The sequence below is a fragment of the Sus scrofa genome, chromosome 12 (assembly GCF_054392235.1).
Source record: "Sus scrofa isolate SSC_HxYL_T2T_F1_AM1 chromosome 12, Sscrofa_HxYL_maternal_Yorkshire_Landrace_v2.0, whole genome shotgun sequence".
In the NCBI taxonomy this organism is placed as follows: domain Eukaryota; kingdom Metazoa; phylum Chordata; class Mammalia; order Artiodactyla; family Suidae; genus Sus; species Sus scrofa.
In genome coordinates this window covers 50,469,705-50,493,964 of record NC_139394.1, presented here as the reverse complement: position 1 = coordinate 50,493,964, position 24,260 = coordinate 50,469,705, and the positions used below count along the sequence as shown (strand labels likewise).

General features: G+C 41.9%; 1 protein-coding gene across 41 annotated transcripts in view; it reads right to left on the bottom strand.

Annotated features, from left to right (window-relative positions):
* EFCAB5 (EF-hand calcium binding domain 5) overlaps positions 1-24,260 on the bottom strand; it is a 118,781-nt gene that overhangs the window by 13,658 nt on the left and 80,863 nt on the right. For 17 of the 41 annotated variants that reach the window (XR_014821485.1, XM_084985345.1, XM_084985359.1 and 14 more), the window contains 7 exons: positions 22,409-22,565; positions 14,319-14,608; positions 11,768-11,937; positions 10,095-10,323; positions 8,636-8,791; positions 2,898-3,001; positions 28-281 (listed from right to left, as the gene is read on the bottom strand). Coding sequence is in view for 31 of the 41 variants with exons in the window: in XM_084985345.1 (XP_084841471.1) it covers positions 28-281; positions 2,898-3,001; positions 8,636-8,791; positions 10,095-10,323; positions 11,768-11,937; positions 14,319-14,608; positions 22,409-22,565 (1,360 nt within the window). In the remaining 10 variants the exon portion in view is untranslated. The remainder of the gene's footprint in view (positions 1-27; positions 282-2,897; positions 3,002-8,635; positions 8,792-10,094; positions 10,324-11,767; positions 11,938-14,318; positions 14,609-22,408; positions 22,566-24,260) is intronic. The other 24 variants (XR_014821487.1, XM_084985347.1, XM_084985349.1 and 21 more) reach the window with 8 other exon arrangements.

The window sequence follows — 24,260 nt, the reverse complement described above, 5'->3', positions numbered from 1 at the left end:
TTCAGACAGGCACTGTGTTCACAATACCTAAGATGTAGTTTTTCTTTATTTCTCCAGATAATTCGCCCAGTATTTCATTGCAGGCAACTTGGATCACCTTTATCATTTTCTGCAGATCTTTAAATTCTCGATAAAACAACATCTTACTCCTGCCAATGTTGACATCGAGAACTCCCAAAGCTTCTCCTGTCCTCTCACGAAGTGGAACTGCTATGTGGTTTTCTCCACAGACAGAGGCCAAAACAACCTCTGAACTGTCGGTACACTTATAGAGGAAATCTCTGAAACCAAAACCAAATAAACATAAGGAAATAAAACAACAGCCTGATCACAACATTCCACCCAAACATACCGAAACACCTTCGATCGAGTCTACTACACCCCAACCACTCCGGCCCGTCCTTGTTGCTGTTTCACCTGCCTGGATCGCTCCCGCCCTCGAGTTCAGGGGGCTCTCTCCCTCAGCTCCTCCCGGAGAAGCCCTCCCTGACCCTGCAATCTGAAGAAGCCACACCTGGAGTTCCCATTGTGGCTCAGCAGTGGTGAAACCAACTAGTATCCATGAGTACATGGATTTGATCCCTCTCCCCACTCTGGGTTAAGGATCTGCCATTGCCGTGAGCTGTGGTGTAGGTCACAGACACGGCTTGGATCCTACATCACTGTGGCTGTGGCACAGGCTATCAGCTACAGCTCCAATTCCATCCCTAGTCTGGGAAGCTCCATATGCTGGTTGTGCGCCCTTAAAAAAAAAAAAAAAAAAAAAAAAAAAGGCACTTTAGGAGTTCCCATCGTGGCTCAGTGGAAATGAATCTGACTAGTATCCATGAGGACACAGGTTCCATCCCTGGCCTTGCTCAGTGAGTTAAGGATCTGGCATTGCGTTGAGCTGTGATGTAGGTCGCAGATGTGGCTCGGATGGATCTGTGGCTGTGGTGTAGCCTGGAAACAACAGCTGTAGCTCTGATTTGACCCCTACCCTGGGAACCTCCATATGCTACAGGTGCAGCCCTGAAAAGACAAATAAATGAAGAAGCTAAACCTGAGTCCTGCTCCATACTAACACACTGCCTTACTGTCTTTACCATAATTATACTCATCTGAGGGCCTTTGTTTTTATTTATAAATTGTCTTGTATTGACTGAATACCTGAAGGAACAATGAGTGTGTTAGGTCAGGTTCCCTAGAAGCAGAGCCTGAGAGAGGGATGCTCTGTGCAAACGAGGGAGTGCGCTTGTTCTTAGGAGAAACCTCTACGGGTCTGAGGAAAGCAGGATAGGGTAGGGGGAAAGCTAGGTAAGAAGTGATTTCAGGTGAAGTTGAGCCTCAGCCGGATCCCAAGGGGAGCCCTGGAAGGCAAATTGTGCCCAGAATCTGCCCCATCTTGGGGCAGGGGAGAGGTCTTTTGTCAGTCATTAGAGCCCTCAGCTGCTCTGGGTGTGTGGGGGGAAGGTGTTTACACAACTCTTAGGCACTTCCTTCTGAGAGGCTCCCACGCTCCAGGGCGCTTTTCCGCAGACAGTTTCAGTGTGAGTCATCAGCAGCACGACCTGCAGGCCCTGGCGGAAATTACACGGGGTCTGGGTGGGGCATCGACAGCATCTGCTTCAGGGAGGTACCTGAGGTTTCATGGAAATGTAGTATCTCCTTTCTCTAGTGAAGCATAAACACATCTCTCTCTCTCTTTCCCCCTTTCCCTATCTGCATTGATACTGAAATGTCATTCCTTTGAGGTATGTGTAAAAATGTTGGTGCTTTGCATAGCCTCAAAAAGGACATGGGTATTTCATGACATCAACCCTACAATGATAAAGATTATGTCCTTTTGCTGCTCCTGCCCTTGCTGCAGCTGAGCCATCACTTTGTGACTGTATGATAACCATAGCAAAGACTGCATCATATTAAGCTTTCTCAGTCAACAAGTTCCATAAAAGGCATCTGCCCTAGGTTACACATGGGAATCCTAGCTTATAAGTCTGGGTGTTACAAGGACTCCTTGACCAGCACAAGAAACAACTATATGGAAAAGAGCTTAGAACTTAATGAATATTCTGGTATGAGGCCAAACTAAAATCGAATGAACATAAGTACTTAAATGTCAAATCAGCCTACTAATCTGAGATAGGATACTGCCTACACTGACTCTCTAAGAAGCAGCGGTCCTTTTTGTAATAGGTGTATTCTCCGTTAGGATCTGTTTTGCATCTGCCCACAGTTGAATAGTGTTCTTTGCATTCCACAGGTGAGATGCATTCAAGGTAATCTAGAACTGGGTACTTTTTTTTTTTTTTTTGCCATTTCTTGGGCCACTCCCGCGGCATGTGGAGGTTTCCAGGCTAGGGGTCGAATCAGAGCTGTAGCTGCCAGTCTACGCCAGAGCCACAGCAATGCAGGATCCAAGCCGCGTCTGCAACCTAATCTCAGCTCATGGCAACGCCAGATCCTTAACCCACTGAGCAAGGCCAGGGATCGAACCCGCAACCTCATGGTTCCTAGTCAGATTCGTTAACCACCGCACCACGACGGGAACTCCCAGAACTGGGTACTTTTAAAAGGCAGCTTTCTCTGCCTCCTCCCCATCTTTATCCCAGTCTGCTTTCTTTAAATAAAAAAACACATGTCTCTAGGCTAGCTAACATTAAGATGTTGAGCTCTGATAAGTGATGGGGGTGTATCTTTCATAATCATGGTGGGTTTCTGTTAATTCCATGTTTACAAGAAAATTATAGAAAATAAAATACTAAATTGAAATCTATTTTTTAAAAGGACTTTAGGAGGAAAGGACCCAGGCAGACAAAGGTCTATAGTAATTTTTTTTTAAAACCTGATCAGAATGAGAGACAGTGTGTACTAATAAGAGTCAGAAGCTGGAAATCAAACAAAACAAAGTCTCATACCTGAAGATGCACGTCTTCCGAAAGATGGTAGGGGGATTTTTGTGGATTTCTGTTAGACCCAGGTGCCCTGTGACCATCATATTGCGTAAAACATAGTCTGAATCCTTAAAAAGAGGAAGATTTTATTTCAGAGAGGAGTGATTAGCAAATCTCATCCAAGTTTTTGTGGACAAATAAGTAGAAAAAAATTAGAAAAACTTTGATGTTATGTTTTCAGACTATAGGTCAAGGTCAATATAATTTTGAGCTACAATGATCCCAAACACTTGGAGGGCCTCAGGGCATGGATCTCAGAATTTTTTTTTCTGTCCTTTCTCTTTCCATTGGTCATCCCGTCCAGACTCATGGTTTTTGTTTTGTTTTTGGTTGTTTTGGTAAAACATACACAGCAAACTATTGTAATTTTAACCATTCATAAGTATGCAATTCAGTAGCATTAAACACATTCACAGTGGAGTTCCTGTCGCAGCACAGTGGTTAAAGAATCTGACTAGGAACCATGAGGTTGCAGGTTCGATCCCTGGCCTTGCTCAGTGGGTTAAGGATCTGGCGTTGCCATGAATCTGTGGTGTAGGCTGCAGACGCGGCTCGGATCCCACATTGCTGTGGCTCTGGTGTAGGCTTGTGGCTATAGCTCCGATTGGACCCCTAGCCAGGGAACTTCCATATGCTGTGAGTGTGGCCATAGAAAAGACAAAAAAAACAAACAAACATATATATATATATATATATATATATATATATATATATATATTCACAGTGTTGTATAACCAGTCAAATGGTTTGAAATATAATGTATTTACCAGCCTGGATTTCTCTTAAGCTCATATATCCAACTGCCTATTCAATATCTCCACTTAGATGTTTAATAAACATTTCAAATTATAGTTTAAAAACAATTTTTAATTAATTAATTATTTTTATTTTAATTATTTTTTATTTTTTTTCTGCTATACAGCATGGAGACCAAGTTACACATACATGTATACATTCTTTTTCCTCCCATTGTTCTGTTTCAATGTAAGTATCTAGACATAGTTCTCAATGCTGCACAGCAGGATCTCACTTGCTTATCCATTACAAAGGCAATAGTCTGCAGCTATTAACCCCAAGCTCCCAATTCCTCCTGCTCCCTCCCTCTCCTCCCGGGCAGCCACAAGTCTATTCTCCAAGTCCATGAGTTTCTTTTCTGTGGAAAAGTTCATTTGTGCTGTATATTAGATTCCAGTTATAAGTGATATATGGTATTTGTCTTTCTCTTTCTGACTTATTTCACTCAGCATGAGAGTCTCTAGTTCCAGCCATGTTGCTACAAATGGCATTATGACGTTCTTTTTTATGGCTGAGTAGTATTCCATTGTGTATATATACCACATCTTCCTAATCCAATCATCTGTTGATGGACATTTAGGTTGTTTCCATGTCTTGGCTATTGTGAATAGTGCTGCAATGAACATGCGGGTGCATGTGTCTTTTTTAAGGAAAGTTTTGTCCAGATATATGCCCAAGAGTGGGATTGCTGGGTCATATGGTAGTTCTATGTATAGGTTTCTAAGGTATCTCCATACTGTTTTCTGTAGTGGTTGTACCAGCTTACATTCCCACCAACAGTGCAGGAGGGTTCCCTTTTCTCAATCTTCTTTAATTTAGTAGGTAAGAAATTATCTTTTACTTAACTTTGTATTTATTTCATTATGAGAACAATTGAACATTTCTCCCCATGTTTATTAACCATTTGCATATGGGTTTTTGTTTACTTGGTTTTGGCTGTGCCCATGGCATGAAGTTCCAGGGTCAGGGATTGAACCCATGCCACAGCAGTGACAAGGCTGGATTTTTAACCCACTGAGCCACAACGGAATTCTGAGGTTTGGGTTGTTTTTGGGTTTTTTGTTTGCTTTTTCTTTTTCTTTTTATGGCTCCCCTGCAACATAAGGACATTTCAGGGCTGGGGGTCAAATTGGAGCCGCAGCTGAAGCCTATGCAGCAGTCACAGCAACACCGGATCTGAGCCGCATTTACAACCTATGCTGCAGCTGGTGGCAATGCGGGATCCTTAACCCACTGATCAAGGCCAGTGGTTGAACCCACATCCTCACGGACATTATGTTGGGTTCTCAACCAGCTGAGCCACAACAGAAACTCTGGGTTGGTTTATTTGTTTCATTTTGTTTGTTTGTTTTTGTTTTTGTTTTGCTTTTTAGGGCTGCCCCCACAGCATAAGGAAGTTCCCAGGCTAGGGGGTCAAATTGGAGCTACAGCTGCCAGCCTACACCACAGCCACAGCAACGCAGGATCTGAGCCGCATCTGCTACCTACACCACAGCTCACAGCAACACTGGATCCCTGACTCATTTATCAAATCCCACATCCTCATGGATTCTAGTTGGATTCATTTCCACTGTGCCACAAAGGGAACTCTGTTGTTTTTTTGTTTTTAATAAAATTATCCTTTGCTTATTTTTCTTCTGTATTTTAAAAATCTCATTTATTTTTATATAAAAGTGTTAACCCTTTAGCTATGTGGCAATTTGCTTTCACAAGCAAAGTCTGTCACAAGCAATTAATTGTATTTATAACTTTAGTGCAAGAAAGTTTTACATTTTTATGCTATCAGTGTAACCTCACTTTAATCACTTCAACCTCTGGAATAGAATCAGCCACCCTTCCCCAGACTGTGGTTGTAAATTCCCTCTCATCCTTCCTTGTCTTAGCTACTCTCATGCATTTATTCTTCTTTCAGATAAAGATTAAAATCATATGGCCAATGGAAAAAATTATATTGGAAATTTTCTTGGACTCTTGTTAAAATTAAAAATAATGTTGGAAAGAAATTATATTTTTTAAAAGTGGTCTTCTGGAGTCCCCATTGTGGCTCAATAGGAACAAACCAGACTAGTATACATGAGGATGTGGGTTCGATCCCTGGCCTCGTTCAGTGGGTTAAGGATCCAACATTGCCATGAGCTGTGGTGTAGGTCACAGACGTGGTTTGGATCCCGTGTGGCTGTGGCTGTGGTATAGGCCAGCAGCTGTAGTTCCGGTTCGACCCCTAGTCTGGGAACGTCCATGTGCTGCATGTGTGGACCTAAGAAAAATGGTGGGGGGGTTCTTGTGAAAATAATCATGATATGACTTTTTACTTTGTGAAAAAAATTTCTGTCCCTTGGTAAAGTTTATCATTTGCTTCAGGTAGGACGTAAGGGTGATGAGATGAGGTGAGGTGGGGAGAATGTTCCAGGGAGCGTAACAGCATTTTTGAAGTCCCTTAGGTAGAAAAATGCTTTCTATCATGTAAAATGAAACATTAATTGTGGTATTATACACCACTCTTCTCACCACTCGAGCAGCAAGTCTGTACTGCTTAGGAAAAGAAATGTGATGAGATGGAAAGCAAAAATCACTGGCTAATCTCTGGGTTTTTTTTCTTTTTTTTTTTCAAAAGCCTATTTGATATGACTTAAGGTAGTACACTGCCCACTCATTTGCTGTTTGTTCCTCTCAAGGCCTCAAGGAAATGAGAGTCTGAGGCCTTAGTTTCCTTGCTGCTGTCAGCTGGGAGCTGACCTTAGCTCCTAGGTAAGCTCTTTGTACGCCTTCAGAACCAGCAATGGGGTTTCAACTCTTTCTCATATTGCCATCTCCAGACTTTCACCTTTCAAGGGCCACAGCCAGGAAAGGTTACCCGCTTTTAAGAACGCATATGATTAGATAAGGCCCACCTGGCTAATTCAGGACACATACCTTATCTCAAGGTCCTTAATATTAATCACATCTGCAAAATGCCTTTTGCCATTAAGGTAACATATTCACAGGTTCCAGGAATTAGGATATGGAGATCTTGGTGGGAGGAAAACATTTTTCTGCTTACCACAATGACCTATTTAACAAATGTGGTGCTCCAAAGAAATAGACATGGATGCTTTGGGGTGATGAATTAACTAAAAATAATAGTATTTATTTTATTATTGTTCACAATAAAAGAGATAGCTTGAGAAGTTCCCGTCGTGGCTCAGTGGTTAAAAAACTTGACTAGTATTGATGAGGATGAGGGTTTGATCCCTGACCTCGCTCAGTGGGTTAAGAATCCGGTGATGCCATGAGCTGTAGTGTAGGTCACAGATGCGGCTTGGCTGTGGTGTAGGCCAGCAGCTACAGCTCTGATTAGATCCCTAGCCTGGGAACCTCCATATGCTGTGGGTGTGACCCTGAAAAGACCCCCCCCCAAAAAAAAAGATATAGCTTGAGTTTCATACCTAAGAGAATCTGAAACTCCTATGTTCTCTCATTTGTAGTTACTATCCACAGAGTAAGAATTCCTTTTCCTCCATGACTCATTACTTACAGGAACGTGGGCATGAGGTGAGGTGGGGTGTCTCAGAATCTACTTTACGATTCGTATCAGTCAGGGTGTTAGGAGGAAACAGATGACAGACACGCCAGTACTGGGTAAGTTGAAGAGAGTTTACAAAGGGACTATTTGCGAAGGCATGGGCAGTTTTTAGAATCTCAGGCCCAATAACAATGGCAGCTGCTACCACTCAGCCTGCAGAGGTGAGGGGAGGAAGCAATGATCAGAACCTGGAAAGGACAGCTGTGTGAAGACAGCCATCTGACCAAAGGTGTGGGGCCTTCAGTCAAGCAACACAGCTAACCCAGAGCAACCTGACAGAGGGAGAGCCATAAGGGAGATACCCCAGCCTCACTCTCCTGCCTACCAAACTCCTTTTGGTGGCTCTCGTTGGGCAAACCCAGGCAGAGGCTAAAGGGCCAAGGAATCCATTGTTTCAGTCTACTTTTTGAGACACAGAATACACAGGAGAAAGGAGGAGAGAGTAGATCTAGAGGGACTGCAAAAAGTAAAGAGGAGGCTTAGGAAGTTACCATAGTTGAATGCTTAAAAACGGTATCTCTACAGCATCCTCATCCCCTTTTAACATCGAGACCTCACCTAGTGTCTTCCACCTAGGACAAAACCCTGGCTACAGGTTTAGACAGGCTGTCCTGGTCTCTACCTCACTGCGACCCCACCCAGACCTGGCTGCCGAGTGGTGCTCCTTTCCTCCTCGGGAGATGGTCTTCATCTCCAGAAGGACAGTGACCCTTGTGGTCGCATCCACAGCATCACATTTCTAAAACTACAGACCCCTGAAGCCATCTTTCTTCCTTCCTTTCTTTCTTTCTTTCAGGGTGGGGGGGCACACCTGCAGCATATGGAAGTCCCCAGGCTAGGGGTGGAATCAGAGCTGCAGCCACAGCAAGGCGGGATCTGAGCCACATCTGTGACCTAAACCACAATTCATGGCAATGCCAGATTCCTGACCCACTGAGCCAGGGGTGGAACTGGCATCCTCGTGGATACTAGTTGGATTCATTTCCTCTTCGCCACAACTGGAACAGAGGACGATCTTGGGATGGATCATAGCCTAATAACCATATATAGTTTTAAGGATTTCCTATTGTGCCTCAGTGGGTTAAGAACCCAACTAGTATCCATGAGGATGCTGGTTCCATCCCTGGTCTTGTTCAGTGGGTTAAGGATACAGAGCTGCCGTGGCTGTGGCATAAGCCGGCAGCCGCAGCTCCAATTCAACTCCCAGCCTGGGAACTTCTGTATTCGGTAGGCACAGCCCTAAACAACAAACAAACAAAACCATGCTTTTAAAATACTAGCAAGACAATAGCATCTAGACATTCTGTTACCCAGGGGAGATCTAACACTGCCCAGCCCTGCCTACCTGCTCTAGGCCAGGCTCAATGAAATATGTAGTGATGGCAGTGATGCTGGATGTGATGATGTTGTAGAGCCAGCCGATGCCGGTGATTACAATATGGAGGATGTGCTCCCGGCTGCGGACGTAGTGATAGGCAGCACTAAAGACATTGGCAACACCCTGCAGAGACAGAAATTTTAAATTGCCTTTTCTTTTCTTTTCTTTTTTTTTTTTTTTTTGTCTTTTTGCCTTTTCTAGGGCCACTCCTGCGGCATATGGAGGTTCCCAGGCTAGGGGTCTAATCGGAGCTGTAGCTGCCGGCCTATGCCAGAGCCATAGCAACTCAGGATCCAAGCCGTGTCTGCAACCTACACCACAGCTCATGGCAACGCCATAGCTCATGGCAATGCCAGATCCTTCACCCACTGAGCAAGGCCAGGGATGGAACCTGCAACCTCATGGTTCCTAGTCGGATTCGTTAACCACTGAGCCAATTTGGGAACCCCATAAATTGCCTTTTCTTTTTAAAACAGTAAAACAGTTAGTTATGCATCAATTGAATTATTTTTTTAATTAATGATAATTTATTTCCTACAAATCATTCATCACTTCTCAAAAGGCAGTGTTCCAGTGTTTTCTTTTTTTTTGTTTTTTGGCTGCACCCGTGGCATGCAGAAGCTCTTGGGCCAGGGATCGAACCCATGTCATAGCAGTGACAATGCCAGAGCCTTAATCTGCTAAGCCACCAGGGAACTGCACACCTCTCTTTTTTTGAGATCTAATTTGAACATGGATACTTGAGAAACATTTAGGCTTTTCCTTCATTCTTCATCCTCAACAATTATAACACTTAAATCAAAAACTATGGGGATCCATATCATGTTTAGCACCATCTGTGGAAAGAGCAAAGGATTTCTAGGTACGATTATTAATAAAACATAGGTCCCTTCTAAAAGTTCATTCCTACTTTTTAGGCTTTAGTTAGTAGTCTAATAGTCTAATAGCATGTTGTATAGCAGAAAATGCTACTCCTATGATCAATACAATGGGACACAATCTTTCCAGACAGGCTGAGGCATAGATGTACAACTGAGACCAAGTCCTTCCACACCTGATGGGGAATTTCTCCAAAGACTGATACATGTATGATGACACTATCTATATACATAGATTTACTCTCATCTGGTTTCAGGTTTAATTTTTTTTTTTTTTTAACGGCTGCACCCATGGCCCATGGTAGTTCCCATGCCAGGGACTGAATCCGAGGTGCAGCTGCAAACTACATTGCAATTGCAGCAACACTGGATTCTTTTATCCACTGCGTTGGGCTGAGGATTGAACCTGTACCTCCACAGTGACAGTAGGCACTGCAGTCGGATTCTTAACCCCTTGCACCACAGTGGGAACTCTCAGGTTTAATTTTTTAAGAAGTATAGGAGAGGCCACCCTACTATTGACCCTGAAGAATTTTTCTATGCCTTACCTGATAGAATCTTATCTCATGGGGTAAGAAGATGTTTATTTTCTGGGGATCTCGTAAGGTGTCAACAGCCAAGACCCCAAAGATCCTCATAGATGCATCCTGAAGAGGCAGAGCCAGGAATGACCCATTTTGGTCATTCTTCTTGCGGGAATAGTTCCAGAAGTAGATGTTCCCATGGTGTTGAACCTGGGGGACGTGTATTGGCTTCCCTTCATCCACTACTGTAAAGCTGAGGCATAGGAACATGAGAATGGGAGAAAGGCACAGGACGGGGCTTTAGATTAAACCATGAAAGAAACTAGATCAATCCACTCATAATCAGGGAGTTCCTGTTGTGGCATAGAGGAAACGAATCTGACTAGTATCCATGAGGACATGGGTTCAATCCCTGGCCTTGCTCAGTGCGACGGGGATCTGGTGTTGCCGTGAGCTCTGGTGGAGATCGAGGACATGGCTTGGATCCTATGTTGCTGTGGCTGTGGCTGTGGCCAGCAGCTGTAGCTCTGATTTGACCCCTAGCCTGAGAACTTCCATATGCTGCAAGTACAGTCCTGAAAAGCAAAAAAAAAAAAATCCATTCATAATCATTAAGATTATATGTCAGAGAGTAGACCCAGTTTAGAGAGTCTGATTTGAGAGGAAAATTTTAAAATAAGCTTACTATGGAAAACAGTATGGAGGTACTTTAGAAAACTATACATAGAACTACCATATGACCCAGCAATCCCAATCTTGGGCATATATCCGGACAAAACTTTCCTTGAGAAAGATACATGCACATGCATGTTCATTGTAGCACTATTCACAATAGCCAAGACGTGGAAACAACCTAAATGTCCATTAACAGATGATTGGATTAGGAAGATGTGGTATATATACACAATGGAATACTACTCAGCCATAAAAAAGAACAAAATATGCCATTTGCAGCAACATGGCTGGAACTAGAGACTCTCATACTGAGTGAAATAAGTCAGAAAGAGAAAAACAAACACCATATGATATCACTTCTATCTAGAATCTAATATATGGCACAAATGAACCTTTCCACTGAAAAGAAAATCATGGACTTAGAGAATAGACTCGTGGTTGCCAAGTGGGAGGGAGAGGGAGAAGGATGGATTGGGAGCTTGGGGTTAATAGCTGCAGACTATTGCCATTGTAATGGATAAGCAATGAGATCCTGCTGTGTAGCACTGGGAACTATATCTAGTCACTTATGATGGAGCATGATAATGTGAGAAAAAAGAATCTATACATGTATGTATAACTGGGTCACCATGCTATACAGCAGAAAATTGACAGAACACTGTAAAACAGCTATAATGAAGAAAAAAATCATTATTAAAAAATAAAAAATAAGCTTAGATTGTAATGGAGAAAACATATATGAACAGGATACAGGAGACATAACTTATAGAGCAGGCAGAAATAATTGAACTGATACTGGGAAGCAGAGTCCTTCCATGGAAAACTCATGCCTAAGCGTTAGCTCTAGATACAATCAGGTGGAATCATCCAAGACTGGAACCCATCACCTGTTGCTCTGGAAACTTTGGTGACTTGAGGCATTACCTCTTGGGCAGCTAACTAGGATTTCAAGGCTAGTTTTCTTTAGGAAAGGAATTTTTTTTTTTTGAAAGGTTAAAGCAACCTCTTGAAGAAACTCTTACCTGATCCCCTTCATGTCTCTATAAAGCACTCTGTTCAGTACAAATGGAGCATCGTCTAAAGTACAAGCTACATTCCTCAATAGAACATTCCCTCTATCAGGCAGTAGTAGGTTTTCTTCTAAGAGGGAAATGTGAGCACTGATCTTCTTGTTTCCATGGGCTTTAGAATCCTATGGCAAAATGTTTCTGATCATTTATTTGCAAACAGCCAAAGAGCTATTCTCTTTTTTTTTTTTTTGTCTTATGCTGCACCCATGGCATATGGAGGTTCCCAGGCTAGGGGTCCAATCAGAGCTGTAGCCACCGGCCTACGCCACAGCCACAGCAGTACCAGATCTAAGCCGCATTCACAACCTACATCACAGCTCACGGCAATGCCAGATCCCTAACACACTGAGCAAGGCCAGGGATCAAACCTGCAACCTCATGGTTCCTGGTCGGATTCGCTAACCACCGAGCCACAATGGGAACTCTGTAAAAGCTATTCTCTTAATATGTCTCCCTTCATTAGCCAACTGGTTCATCTGACCCCAATAATTTCATTTTCTTGAATAAACAATGCAGATATTACCATTCATGGGCACTGGGGGAAAGGCTGACCCCACAGCTATTCCTGAAACCTGAGTTTTAGTGAGTGGAATAGATTTTCTCTATGCCAACCAGACTGGTTTACTAAACAAACACACAAACAACAACAAAAAACTCTCTCAAGTCTACTTAAATTTAGAGGTTTAAAACTGCGATTGCTTTGAACCATAGTCATGTCTATGGGCTTCAGTTGAAAGTACTTATTTTAGAGAGCTGGGGCAAGAAGATGATTTCATTTCACTCATATTTCTTGATCATCTACTATGATGTGAATATGGGGGAAAACACTCTCAAGAAATTCTTAACATAGTTTGGCTATGACATTTGATTTATATCATTTCAGGGAAGGATTACTTTAGGCTCCAGGTTGCAGACTTTATGCAACTAAAACGTCTAATTAAAATAACTGAAAATTCTCTATACCTAAAATATTATCAATGACATTAAATAAGCCCCCAGAGTGAGGACATGCTTTTTGTGCTTTTCTTTTCCCTTCTGCCTTGATTTCTTCTGATTAATAGACTAACCAAAATGCAGTAAGATGCTTCTTAGGGTACTGCAGATCTCTGAAGCAAGTTGGAACAATACTTTCTCTTCTTGATTGGTCTCCTGTTCCTGGCCATATCATTTCCTACTGCATTGGAAAAGGCAGCCATTCAGATGAATCCACAATCAAATGTTGCTATTTAGCTGAGATGAGTGACATAGTTTCCCCAGACCAATGGAAGCTGTGATATATGTAGAAGAGTCCCATGCTGTTTCTACCTGGGAGGAGCAGCAAGGTGGACGTGTCTGAGGGGACAGCAGAGCTGTGGACAGTGGCCCATTCCAGATCATGTATTTTGTTTTGTTTTGATTTTGGCTGTGCCTCCGGCATGTGGAAGTTCCCCCGGCCAGGGATCGAACCCAAGCCACAGCAGTAACCTGAGCCACAATAGTGACAATGCTGAGTCCTTAACTGTTAGGCCACCAGGGAACTCCCAGGTCATATGTTTTAAGTGACAGGATTCTCTCTTTTAAAATTTTATTAGGGTATAGTTGATTTACAATGATGTATTAGCTTCAGGTTTACAGCAAAGTGAATCAGTTATACATGTACATATATCTAGCCTTTTTTCCTCCATAGGTTATTACACAACATCGAGTAGGCCTCCCTGTGCTATACAGTAGGTCCTTGGTAGTTATTTATTTTATATACAGTAGTGTGCATGACAGGATTCTGTAATAGTCTTAGCTTATTTTTAGGCAGCACCATGAAATATTGTGTCATGTTGGATTCTACTTTATAATGACTTTATGATTTAAATAATTCCTTTTAAACCTGGCTCCTAAAACATGCAGGGGAAATGTAGCTTGAATTGCTTGTATATCTCCTTAATGGTAATATTTTTAACGTAACTTTGTTGTCTCTTCTAAGCTCATTTGACTCTTGGTACAAATGAAATTAGAAATCCCAAGACATAATTCTGTTTCTTATACCTTTCCTCTCTGCTTCTATCTTGCCAACCTGCAATCATTCCAGCTACATCTTTCCTAGGCTTTGGGTCACTGTAATGCATCGAATGAATAAAACATCTATAGAAGTACCCAGTGATGTCGCAAGAGAATTTAATGTGTTCCTCCTTTAAGACCATTGAACATCACCTACTGTAAGGAAATTTTTTCTTTTATTTCTTTTCTTTTTGCTTTTTAGGGCCGCACCCACTGCATATGGAGGTTCCCAGGCTAGGGGTCAAATCGGAGCTGAAGCTGCCGGCCTACACTACAGCCACAGCAATGCAGGATCGGAGCCGCATCTTCGACCTACACCACAGCTCACGGCAACACTGGATCCTTAGCCCACTGAGCGAGGCCAGGGATCAAACCCGAATCCTCATGGATCCTAGTTGGCTTCCTTAACAGCTGAGCCACAAAGGAAACTCCAGGAAATTTTTTCTTTTATATATCATTTTAGAAAACTCACCTGGGTGAGGGCCTTAAAGGTCTCAGTATACACTGGATCCAAGGATACTCCACTTGTCTCTGCAGCTCGTTGGATTTGGTGTAGCCATTTCTGTCTGGCACAATTCCTCAAACTCTCCACATGGCTCCTTTCTAAAGCACTCATCAGAAACTCCACAACGTTTTCCAGAACGTGATCTTCATTGCCCCTGAGTTCAGATACAACCAATTCTATGTATTTCTGAAACTGTTTTGAAGACAGCCTCACTTCATGATCAGGGTGTGGCTTTGGAAATTGGATGTGTAGTTTAGCTAAAAGACATAAACACAAAACCAAGAACTAATCTAAAGTTCATTCATCTGTGGCGGGAATTTTCATCCTCCTCTCTTCCAGTAAATCGAAGTTCCTGACAACTGCTTCTCATAGAAAACCAGGTATATCAAAGTCACCTCTAAGCCCAACAGAATATCTTATAGTGACTTCCTATGCTGAACTCAAGATGATACCTATGTCCTCTGTGTTTGTGTTGTTTTGTTTTTTAAAATTCTACCACTCAGCCAAGTGAAACCCCAGGGTCAACTTTGACTACTTTCTGCCTTTTACCATCCATATCCAGTGGACCACACAATCCTATCCTGTTGGTCTTTGGCAACGGATTTTATGGCCACAAAAGATACAATATATACAATATAGTTTGCTTTTTTTTTTTTTTTTTTTTTGCTTTTCAGGACTACATCTGCAGTATATGGAGGTTCCCAGGCTAGGAGTTGAGTCAGAGGTACAGCTGCTGGCCTACAGCACAGCCACAGCAACGCAGGATCCAAGCTGCATCTGCAACTTACACCACAGCTCATGGTAAACACCAGATCCTTAACCCACTGAGTGAGGCCAGGGATCGAACCCACAACCTCACAGTTACCAGTCAGATTCGTTTCCACTGTGCCATTACGGGAACTCCAACATAGTTTGCTTTTCTAAAATTCAACATTATGCTACCATATCCACCCATGCTTTTCCTGTAGCTGTGACTCATTCATTTTCACCACTATATTCCCCACCATTCTGTGAGGATACCACTGTTGGTTGATTTATTCTCCTGTAAGTGAGTGTGTAGGTTGTCTCCAGTATTTTGCTCTTATGAACAATTCTATGAGCATTTTTTTTTTTTTTTTTTGTCTTTTTGCCATTTCTTGGGCCGCTGCCGTGGCATATGGAGGTTCCCAGGCTAGGGGTCTAATCGGAGCTATAGCTGCCAGCCTACACCAGGGCCACAGCAACACCAAATCCGAGTCGCGTCTGCGACCTACACCACAGCTCACGGCAACGCCAGATCCTTAACCCACTGAGCAAGGGCAGGGACCGAACCTGCAACCTCATGGTTCCTAGTCGGATTCGTTAACCACTGCGCCACGACGGGAACTCCATATGAGCATTTTTGTACAGCTTTCCTGGTATACATGCACAAACTTTTTTTTTTTTTTTAGTATATTTACTGTAAATGAATAGGTCCGAAGGTATGGGCTCTTCCCCTTTAAACTTCAAAATCCCTCCTTCCTCAAGAAGGTTTCTATCATGACTTCTCTCCTTCTCCTGTAAGACAATAGGATCCATTCTATATCATTTATTTGACAATTAACAAATACTGCCTGGTACTTTTAATCATCTTATTACATGAAAGGTTCTCATTTCTGTAATTGGGATTTTTGTTGATGTTTGTTCTTTAGTACCACTCATCCTTCTTCTGGTACTTGTGTCCCAAAATTTGCTTTGGGGAAACCACTCCACTCCCACTGCAGTTCATGTGTTTGAGTGGAGTTCCATTCACTGTTCTGGAGGTGGAGCATGCATCCCAGGCCTAAGCCAGTTAGGACATTCTAGTCTCCTACCCAGAGTGGCTGGTTTATCTCATACTAATGCCAGATTCTGTTTGAATGATTGGGAAGTGGCTATGTTCCTTCTTATTCCCACTGGACCTGAATAAACCTCTGAGGATGTAAGACTGCATCTGGTCACTGCAAAGGGAGAGGCTGTATGAAAATGGAGTCAAAACAGAAGAGAGCAGAGCCAATGAAAGAGAAAGAAGCAGATACCTGCTCTTCACTATTTGAACTACCATATTTTCTTGTATCCTCAACTAGCCATGAACTTTCCCAGCACATGAACCAATATAGTCCTTTTTTGCTTAACCACTTTAGGCTAGTTTTTCTATGACTTGGACTCTTCTTCCTCTCCCCTTCCTCCCCCTCCCCCTTCTTCTTCTCTTTTCCCTTCTCTTCTTGAACAATTTGGTCCCAAAGCCATTAGGTGGGACAGAGCAAGCTAAGCATCTATCTGCTCCTGTTGAAGGGAAGCCTTAGTGTCCCAAAACCGGGTATCAAAATCTAAGTGGGATAAGGAGGGCATACATGCAGGAAGTGCCTTGGCATGGATTGTCAGAGCCTTAGTAGGGCGAGGAAGTTACCCAGGTGCAAGGGCAATCTTCAGCCTATGTGAATGAAGAAGGCAGCTCTGGAGAAAGGTGGTCTAACTTGGGGTTCCAGAACCCACAGGATGAAGAAGGTATGCCCCACATGGGATAGTTAAGTCTGAGCAGGGGGAGAAGGACATCCAAATGAAGGGACAGCCTGGCTGGAGAAGTCAGAACCTAAATAGGGTGTCTGTGTGGAGGGGTAGCCAGCATGGGGAATCAGGGCCCAAGCAAAATTAGAAGAACTTCCAGGAAGGGGACTGCTCAGTATGATGAGTCAGAAGTCTGAGTAGACTGAGGAGGGCATCTATGTTTTTAAAAAGGTGTCTTTTCATCAAATGACAGAGCCTAAGGAATGTGTGAAGGGCCTCCACCTGCAGGGGTGATCCGGTGTGGGATGTCAGAGCCTGAGCAGAGTGAGGAGGGAAACTGTGGGAGAGGCAGATTAATACAAGGTGTTGGAACTTAAGCATAGAAAGGATATTGCTATAGGGAAGAAGACAGTGTGCTGGAGATTAACTCCATACAGGGGGGACTGATCAAATAAATACATTTGTGATAATATGAACAAGAGAGAAGGCAGCTACGAAAAAGGGAGAAAACTAGAATGAACTCTGTGGGATTGGATGTGGAGCTATGGACTTATGGTTTTTAATATTAACAGAGATGTGCACAGATATAAATACTTGTGTACATACACACATGTACATATTCTCTATGAGAAGTTGGGAGCAGGGATCTGGGAGCAAGGAGCACACGTAGAACTCAGATCCTAGGTTCTAAATCCCCTTCTCCATTTTGCTATATGTTTGAAATTTTTCATAATAAAATTGGAGGGGAGGGTAAGGCACAGGAGCCAGATCAAAAGAACTCTTGCAAATCAATCTGGGACAATATGAGCATCAAAAAAAAAATAATAAGGGATTATAGCCCATTGAATAAAATAGGAAACCATAAATACAAACAATTATAAGTGGATTCATGAAAAGTTTGACAAGAAAGGTGATGTTTACATGGTTTCAAAGTACACTCACAAAATACTTACTGATTAGAAAGAGAAAAAGAGTAACTTTAAAGTTGAGGGACCTGACAGATATTGTTTTATTTCATGGGACTTCTGATAGGATTCAGTGAGAAGAATATAGCATCACTTATGACAATCCTGTCGAAAATGAAGAACCTGAATTTAAATATGAGGAAACATTAGACAAACTTAAAAGAAGGGCACACTACAAATAACTGGCCTGTGATCATCAAATAAGGTCAAAGTAAGGGAAATCCAGGAAAGACTGAGGCATTTCTCAGAGAGTCCTTGTTCCAGAGTGAAGAAACAGCAGCAGTTTTACACTTACTACTTGTCCAATTTTCAGTGTCTTTAAAAGACATGTTGTTGAGTTTTTCAATGAGATTTTAGATGTTTTTAATGTTCCAGATTTCTCGAATTTGGTGACAGACTACATCACCAAAATGCTGTAATTTTATCTTATTTATTTTTATTTGGGGGAAGGGCTTTTTTAGGGCTGCATCTGCAGCATATGGAGGTTCCCAAGCTAGGGGTCCAATCACAGCTGTTGCTGCCAGCCTACACCAAAGCAACACCGGATCCTTAACCCACTGAATGAGGCCAGGGATCGAACACTGCAACCTCATAGTTCCTAGTCAGATTCGTTTCCGCTGCACCACAACAGAAACTCCCAAAATGTTGTAATTTTAAGAGACGTAAATGTTCTATTTAAATAGAATATCTTATAGCAAATCTTATTATTTAATAGAAAATTAAAGGGCATATCCAACAAATGTTAATAGCTATTCCATGGGAAGTAACAGGGGAAGAGTGATTTATTCCATTAATTCTACAAGGCAGACAAGTCACATGTTCTACAGCTCTTTCTTTTTCTTTTCTTTTTTTTTCTTTTCTGGCTGCCAGTGGCATATGGAGTTCCCAAGCCAGGGATCAGATTTGAGCCACAGTTGCAACCTATGCTGCAGCTGCGGCAGCACCAGATCCTTTAACCGACTGTGCTGGGTCAGGATAAAAACTGTGTTCTGGCCCCACTGCTGATCCCATTGCACTGCAGAGGGAACGCCCTCCATAGCTTTTTAAATGTGATATTTCTATTCAAAAGATTAGGCTGTATTAGACAGTAAGAAAAACAGAAAATTACAGGCTAAAAGTTTTAAGTTGCCCCTTTCATATAGAAAACTTCCATTTTAAAGACCACCGAAGAAACATTTCTAGAAATTTCTAATTCTGTGACTTAACTGCATTTAAATCCCAATTTTTACTCTTTGACACAGAAGTTGATAAGAAGGGAGTTCCCGTCATGGCTCAGTGGAAACGAATCCAACTAGGAACCATGAGGTTGCGGGTCCTTGCTCAGTGGGTTAAGGATCTGGCATTGCCATGAGCCATGGTGTAGGTCGCAGACATGGCTCGGATCCCGCATTGCTGTGGCTGTGGTGTAGGCTGGCGGCTACAGCTCTGATTAGACCCCTAGCCTGGGAACCTTCATATGCAGTGGGCGCAGCCCTGGAAAAAGACAAAAAAAGATCAAAAAAAAAAAAAGTAGATAAGAAGGTTAGAACAAAACAAAAACAGAAAGCCATTTAAAGATTTACCAATGAGTTATTACCTGAAGTTTAAATTTAGAATTTTTTTTTTTTTTTTTTTTTTTTGTCTTTTTAGGACTGCGCCCACAGCATATGGAAGTTCTAAGACTAGGGGCTGAATTGGAGCTATAGCTGCCAGCCACAGCCACAGCCACAGCAATGTCAGATCCTTAACCTCCTGAGCGAGGCCAGGGATCAAACCCATGTCTTCATGGATATCAGTCGGGTTCGTTACCACTGAGCCACAACAGGAACTCCTCTTCCATTTTTTGAAGAATATAAATCTTCCTTTCTTCTTCCATCAGCCATCATCTCCTCAGGCCAGGTGGCTACAACTACGTGTTCAAAGAGAGTCACGCAGTATAAGCCTGCCTGTGGAGGGAATAATTTGTTCTTCTTGCTTGCAGGCATCTTCTTCTGACAGCAGATTCTGCCTCATTACTTTCCTCATTCTCATTTTCTGCACTTAAACCATTATATTTCATGCTATCTACCTATCCTTATTGCTATACTTTAATCAGAGGTATTGGAAATTTCTTATAACTTCATCCTTAGGTCCCTGAAATTCTAGATCCCTCACGTCCAACTTCTTCGTTTTATCCATGAAGACACCTGGCTCTACAGAGGTTCAGAGACTTGCTCATGGTCACGTGACCATTTAGTGACAGGTCCAGTATTGGGACCCAGCTCTCCTGACCATTTCGTAGCATCTTTTCCTCTGTGGATCATAGTTCTGTGTTATGAAGTTTTCTCATCTTGTAAGTGGAAACCACCTCATTATGCTTTTAGAAGCTTCATTAAGTAAACTGTCTTTGGGTGCAGTTTAAGACAAGTAGTGTAGTGTAATATATGGTTTGCAGAGGACACAGTTAATGACAAATGACAGTTGATGAACAGGTTTTCAAGAGCAACCAATACAATGATTTTTTTTTTTTTTGGTCTTTTTGGTCTTTGTTGTTGTTGTTGTTGTTGTTGCTATTTCTTGGGCTGCTCCTGCGGCATATGGAGGTTCCCAGGCTAGGGGTTGAATCGGAGCTGTAGCCACCGGCCTACACCAGAGCCACAGCAACGCAGGATCCGAGCCGCCTCTGCAACCTACATCACAGCTCACGGCAACGCCGGATCGTTAACCCACTGAGCAAGGGCAGGGACCGAACCCGCAACCTCATGGTTCCTAGTCGGATTTGTTAACCACTGCGCCACGACGGGAACTCCAATACAATGATTTTTGAATGGCTGATGACTTAACTAACCATGACCATTCTTTCCCTCAAACACTATATGCCTTAAAAATTTGAAATCTGTTACGCCAAAGTCACCAAGTAAATCCTAAACCCAATAAAGAGCAAAACCATTTGTACTGAGATCTAATCAAATCGAGGAGGGAACTTACTATATTGGAATAAGAATTTTAGTAGCTTTTGATTGGGAAGTATTGATCAGGGGAGAAAAATATAATACAGGGGAAGAAAAGTCTTTAAGGACAATAAGTAGTTAAGGAAAAGTTCTGCTGTGCTGCAGTGGCTCAAGTTGCAGTGGAAGCACAGGTTCAATACCTGGCCCAGTGTAGTGGGTAAAAGGATCTGGCATTGCTACTGCTACAGCACAGGTCATAGCTGCGATATAGATCATGGCTGTGGCTTGGATTCAGTCCCTAGCCTGGGAACTTCCATATGCCACAGGCAGGGCTGTTAAAGAAAAAAAAAGAAGTTAAGTAAATTCAAGGGAAACTTGCAAGTCATCTAGACTTGAGAGGTGAATCAGACCTTGTAGAGGCAGAAAGATAAAACAAGAAGGGAAAATAATCAGAACTGTGGAGAAGTTTGGATTCTTTTCTTTTCTTTTTGGCTGTGCCTGCAGCATGCAAAAATTCCCAGGCCAGGGATAGAACCCACACCACAGCAGTGACAATGCTGGATCCTTTGCCAACCAGGGAACTCTGGAATTCTTTTAACCCCAAGGGTGTGGGTAGCCAGGTACACAGAAGGAATCTATGTAGAGTTAGGGTCTTGGACAAAGTGCTCTATAGCATATTCCACTCCTGATTGCTCTGACATTTTCAACATTCCCACCAACAATGTACAAGGGTTCCAATTTCTCCACACTCTTGCCAACACTGTTATTTTCCATGTTTAAATTATAGCCATACTAGATAAGTAACAAAAGCAAAAATAAATGACTGGGGCTACATCAAACTAAAAAGCTTCTGCACAGCAAAAGAAACAACAGAACGAAAAAGCAACATACAGAGTGGAAGAAAAGATATGCAAATCGTTTATCTGATAAGGGGTTAATATCCAAAGTATATAAGGAACTCATACAACTCAATAGCAAGCACTCAATAGCAAGATTGAAAAATGGCCAGAGGAACTGAATAGACGTTTTTCCAAAGAATACATGAAGAATAACCAAAGGTGCAAAAAAGATGCTCAACATTATTAATTACCAGGGGAATGCAAATCAAAACCACAATGAGCTATCACATCAAAGAGAAAGTAGATCTTTTTTTTTTTTTTTTTTTTTTTTTTTTTTTGTCTTTTTGCCATTTCTTGGGCTGCTCCCACAGCACATGGAGGTTCTCAGGCTAGGGGTCTAACTGGAGCTGTAGCTGCCAGCCTATGCCAGAGCCACAGCAACACAGGATCCAAGCCGCGTCTGTGACCTACACCACAGCTTACGGCAACGCCGGATCGGGATTCATTAACCACTGCTCCACGACGGGAACTCCCCAGTAGATCTTAAATGTTCTCACCACAGAAAAGAAATGGTAACTATGTGAGGTGATGGAGGTATTAACTAAGCTACCGCGGTAATCATTTCACAGTATGTGTATCAAATCAGTGCATCCTAAACTTATGCAATGTTACATGTCAATTATACCTCAATAAAGCTGAAAAAATTATAGCCACTCTAGTAGGAGTGAAGTAGTATCTCATAGTTTTAGAACAGCTAGTCTTTTAATTGTATATTATCAAAATACAGGGAAATTTGAAGCCAAGGTGTTATCACAACTTAAGAAAATTCCTGTTTTTACCTTTCTTCATGGATTCTTTTTCCATTCCCTCCTTGTATGTGTACAAAAGTTCATCAATTTCCTTCAGATCCAGGAAGCCTGAGCCATCACTGTCCCACTTCTGGAAGAGGGCTTTTAGGAGAAGTCTCCGTCGGACTTGGGACGCATTTTGTTTAGCCTAGGATACAAACAGGATGACAAAACACAGAAGATATACTGTTCATTGTGCTAGCTGGCATCCTATGCTTATTTCCCCCCAAAGTGCAGATAAACTTTTTGTAGAAACAGCTTTGCTTTGGGACTAAGCATGGTATTAAGGGGGAAATGAAGCATTTAATTTTAATCCTTTAAATATCATTTCTTTGTCTCACCTCTAAACCCCCCCAAAAGCAGACATTCTCTGCATTGAATTAAAACACACTAATTTAGGAAAAGGACTGCACTCCTTGAGAATCTTTAACTCATTCCTTTCCACTCCGTTGTTGGCTGTTCAAGAATGTGATAAACAAATGGGGTGCCCTGCCTGGCTTCTTGACGGAATATGTCTTGTAGGGGAATGGACAGCAGTGTTCAAACAATGGATTTTGAAAAATGTTCAAAAATTCTTTTTTTATATTTAACACTGACATTTTTGAATGAAAGTTTTGTCTGGATATACACCCAGGAGTGGGATTGCTGGATCATAAGTTAGTTCTATGTTTAGTTTTCTGAGGTAGCTCCATACTGTTCTCCACAGTGATTGTACCAATTCACATTCCCACCAACAGAGTAGGAGGGTTCCCTTTTCTCCACGTCCTTTCCAGCATTTGCTATTTGTTGACTTGTTAATGATGGCCATTCTGACCCGTGTGAGGTGGTACCTCATTGTAGTTTTGACTTGCATTTCTCTAGTAATTAGTGATGCTGAGCATTTTTTCATGTGCCTCTTGGCCATCGATGTATTTTCTTTGGAGAAATCTCTATTTAGGTCTTCTGCCCATTTTTCAATTGGGTTTTTGTTTTTTTTTTTTGTTTGTTTTGTTTTTTTTTTGCTATTGAGTTGTATGAGTTACTTGTATATTTTGGAGATTAAATTATTCTCAGTTGCATTGTTTACAACTATTTTCTCCCATTCTGTAGCTTGTCCTTTAAGGGTTTTTTTTGTACATGTACCCCTATGTTCACTGTAGCACTATTCACAATAGCCAAGACATGGAAACAACCTAAATGTCCATTGACAGACGAATGGATTAAGAAGATGTGGTACATATATACACAATGGAATACTACTTAGCCATAAAAAAGAACAAAATAATGCCATTTGCAGCAACATGGATGCAACTAGAGATTCTCATACTAAGTGAAGTAAGAAAGAGAAAGACAAATACCATATATCACTTATGTGTGGTATATAATATATGGCACAAATGAAGCTATCTACAGAAAAGAAACAAACTCATGGACTTGGAGAACAGACTTGTGGTTGCCAAGGAGGAGGGAGCAGGATGGACTGGGAGTTTGAGGTTAGTAGATGCAAACTATTGCATTTGGAGTGTATAAGCAATGAGGTCCTACTGTATAGCATAGGGAACTATATCAAATCACTTGTGATGGAACATGATGGAAGATAATATGAGAAAAAGGATGTGTGTGTGTGTGTGTGTGTGTGTATACATATGTTTATGTATAACCAGGTTACTTTGCTGTATAGCTGAAATTGACAAAACATTGAAAAATCAACTATAATAAAAAATTAAAACTAAAAAAAAAAATGACACTGACCTAACTTGATATTAGTTTTATTTACCATTTAGTTTTTTTTGTCTTTTTAGGGCTGCACTTATGGCATATGGAAGTTCCCAGGTTAGGGGTCAAATCAGAGCTGCTGCTGCCA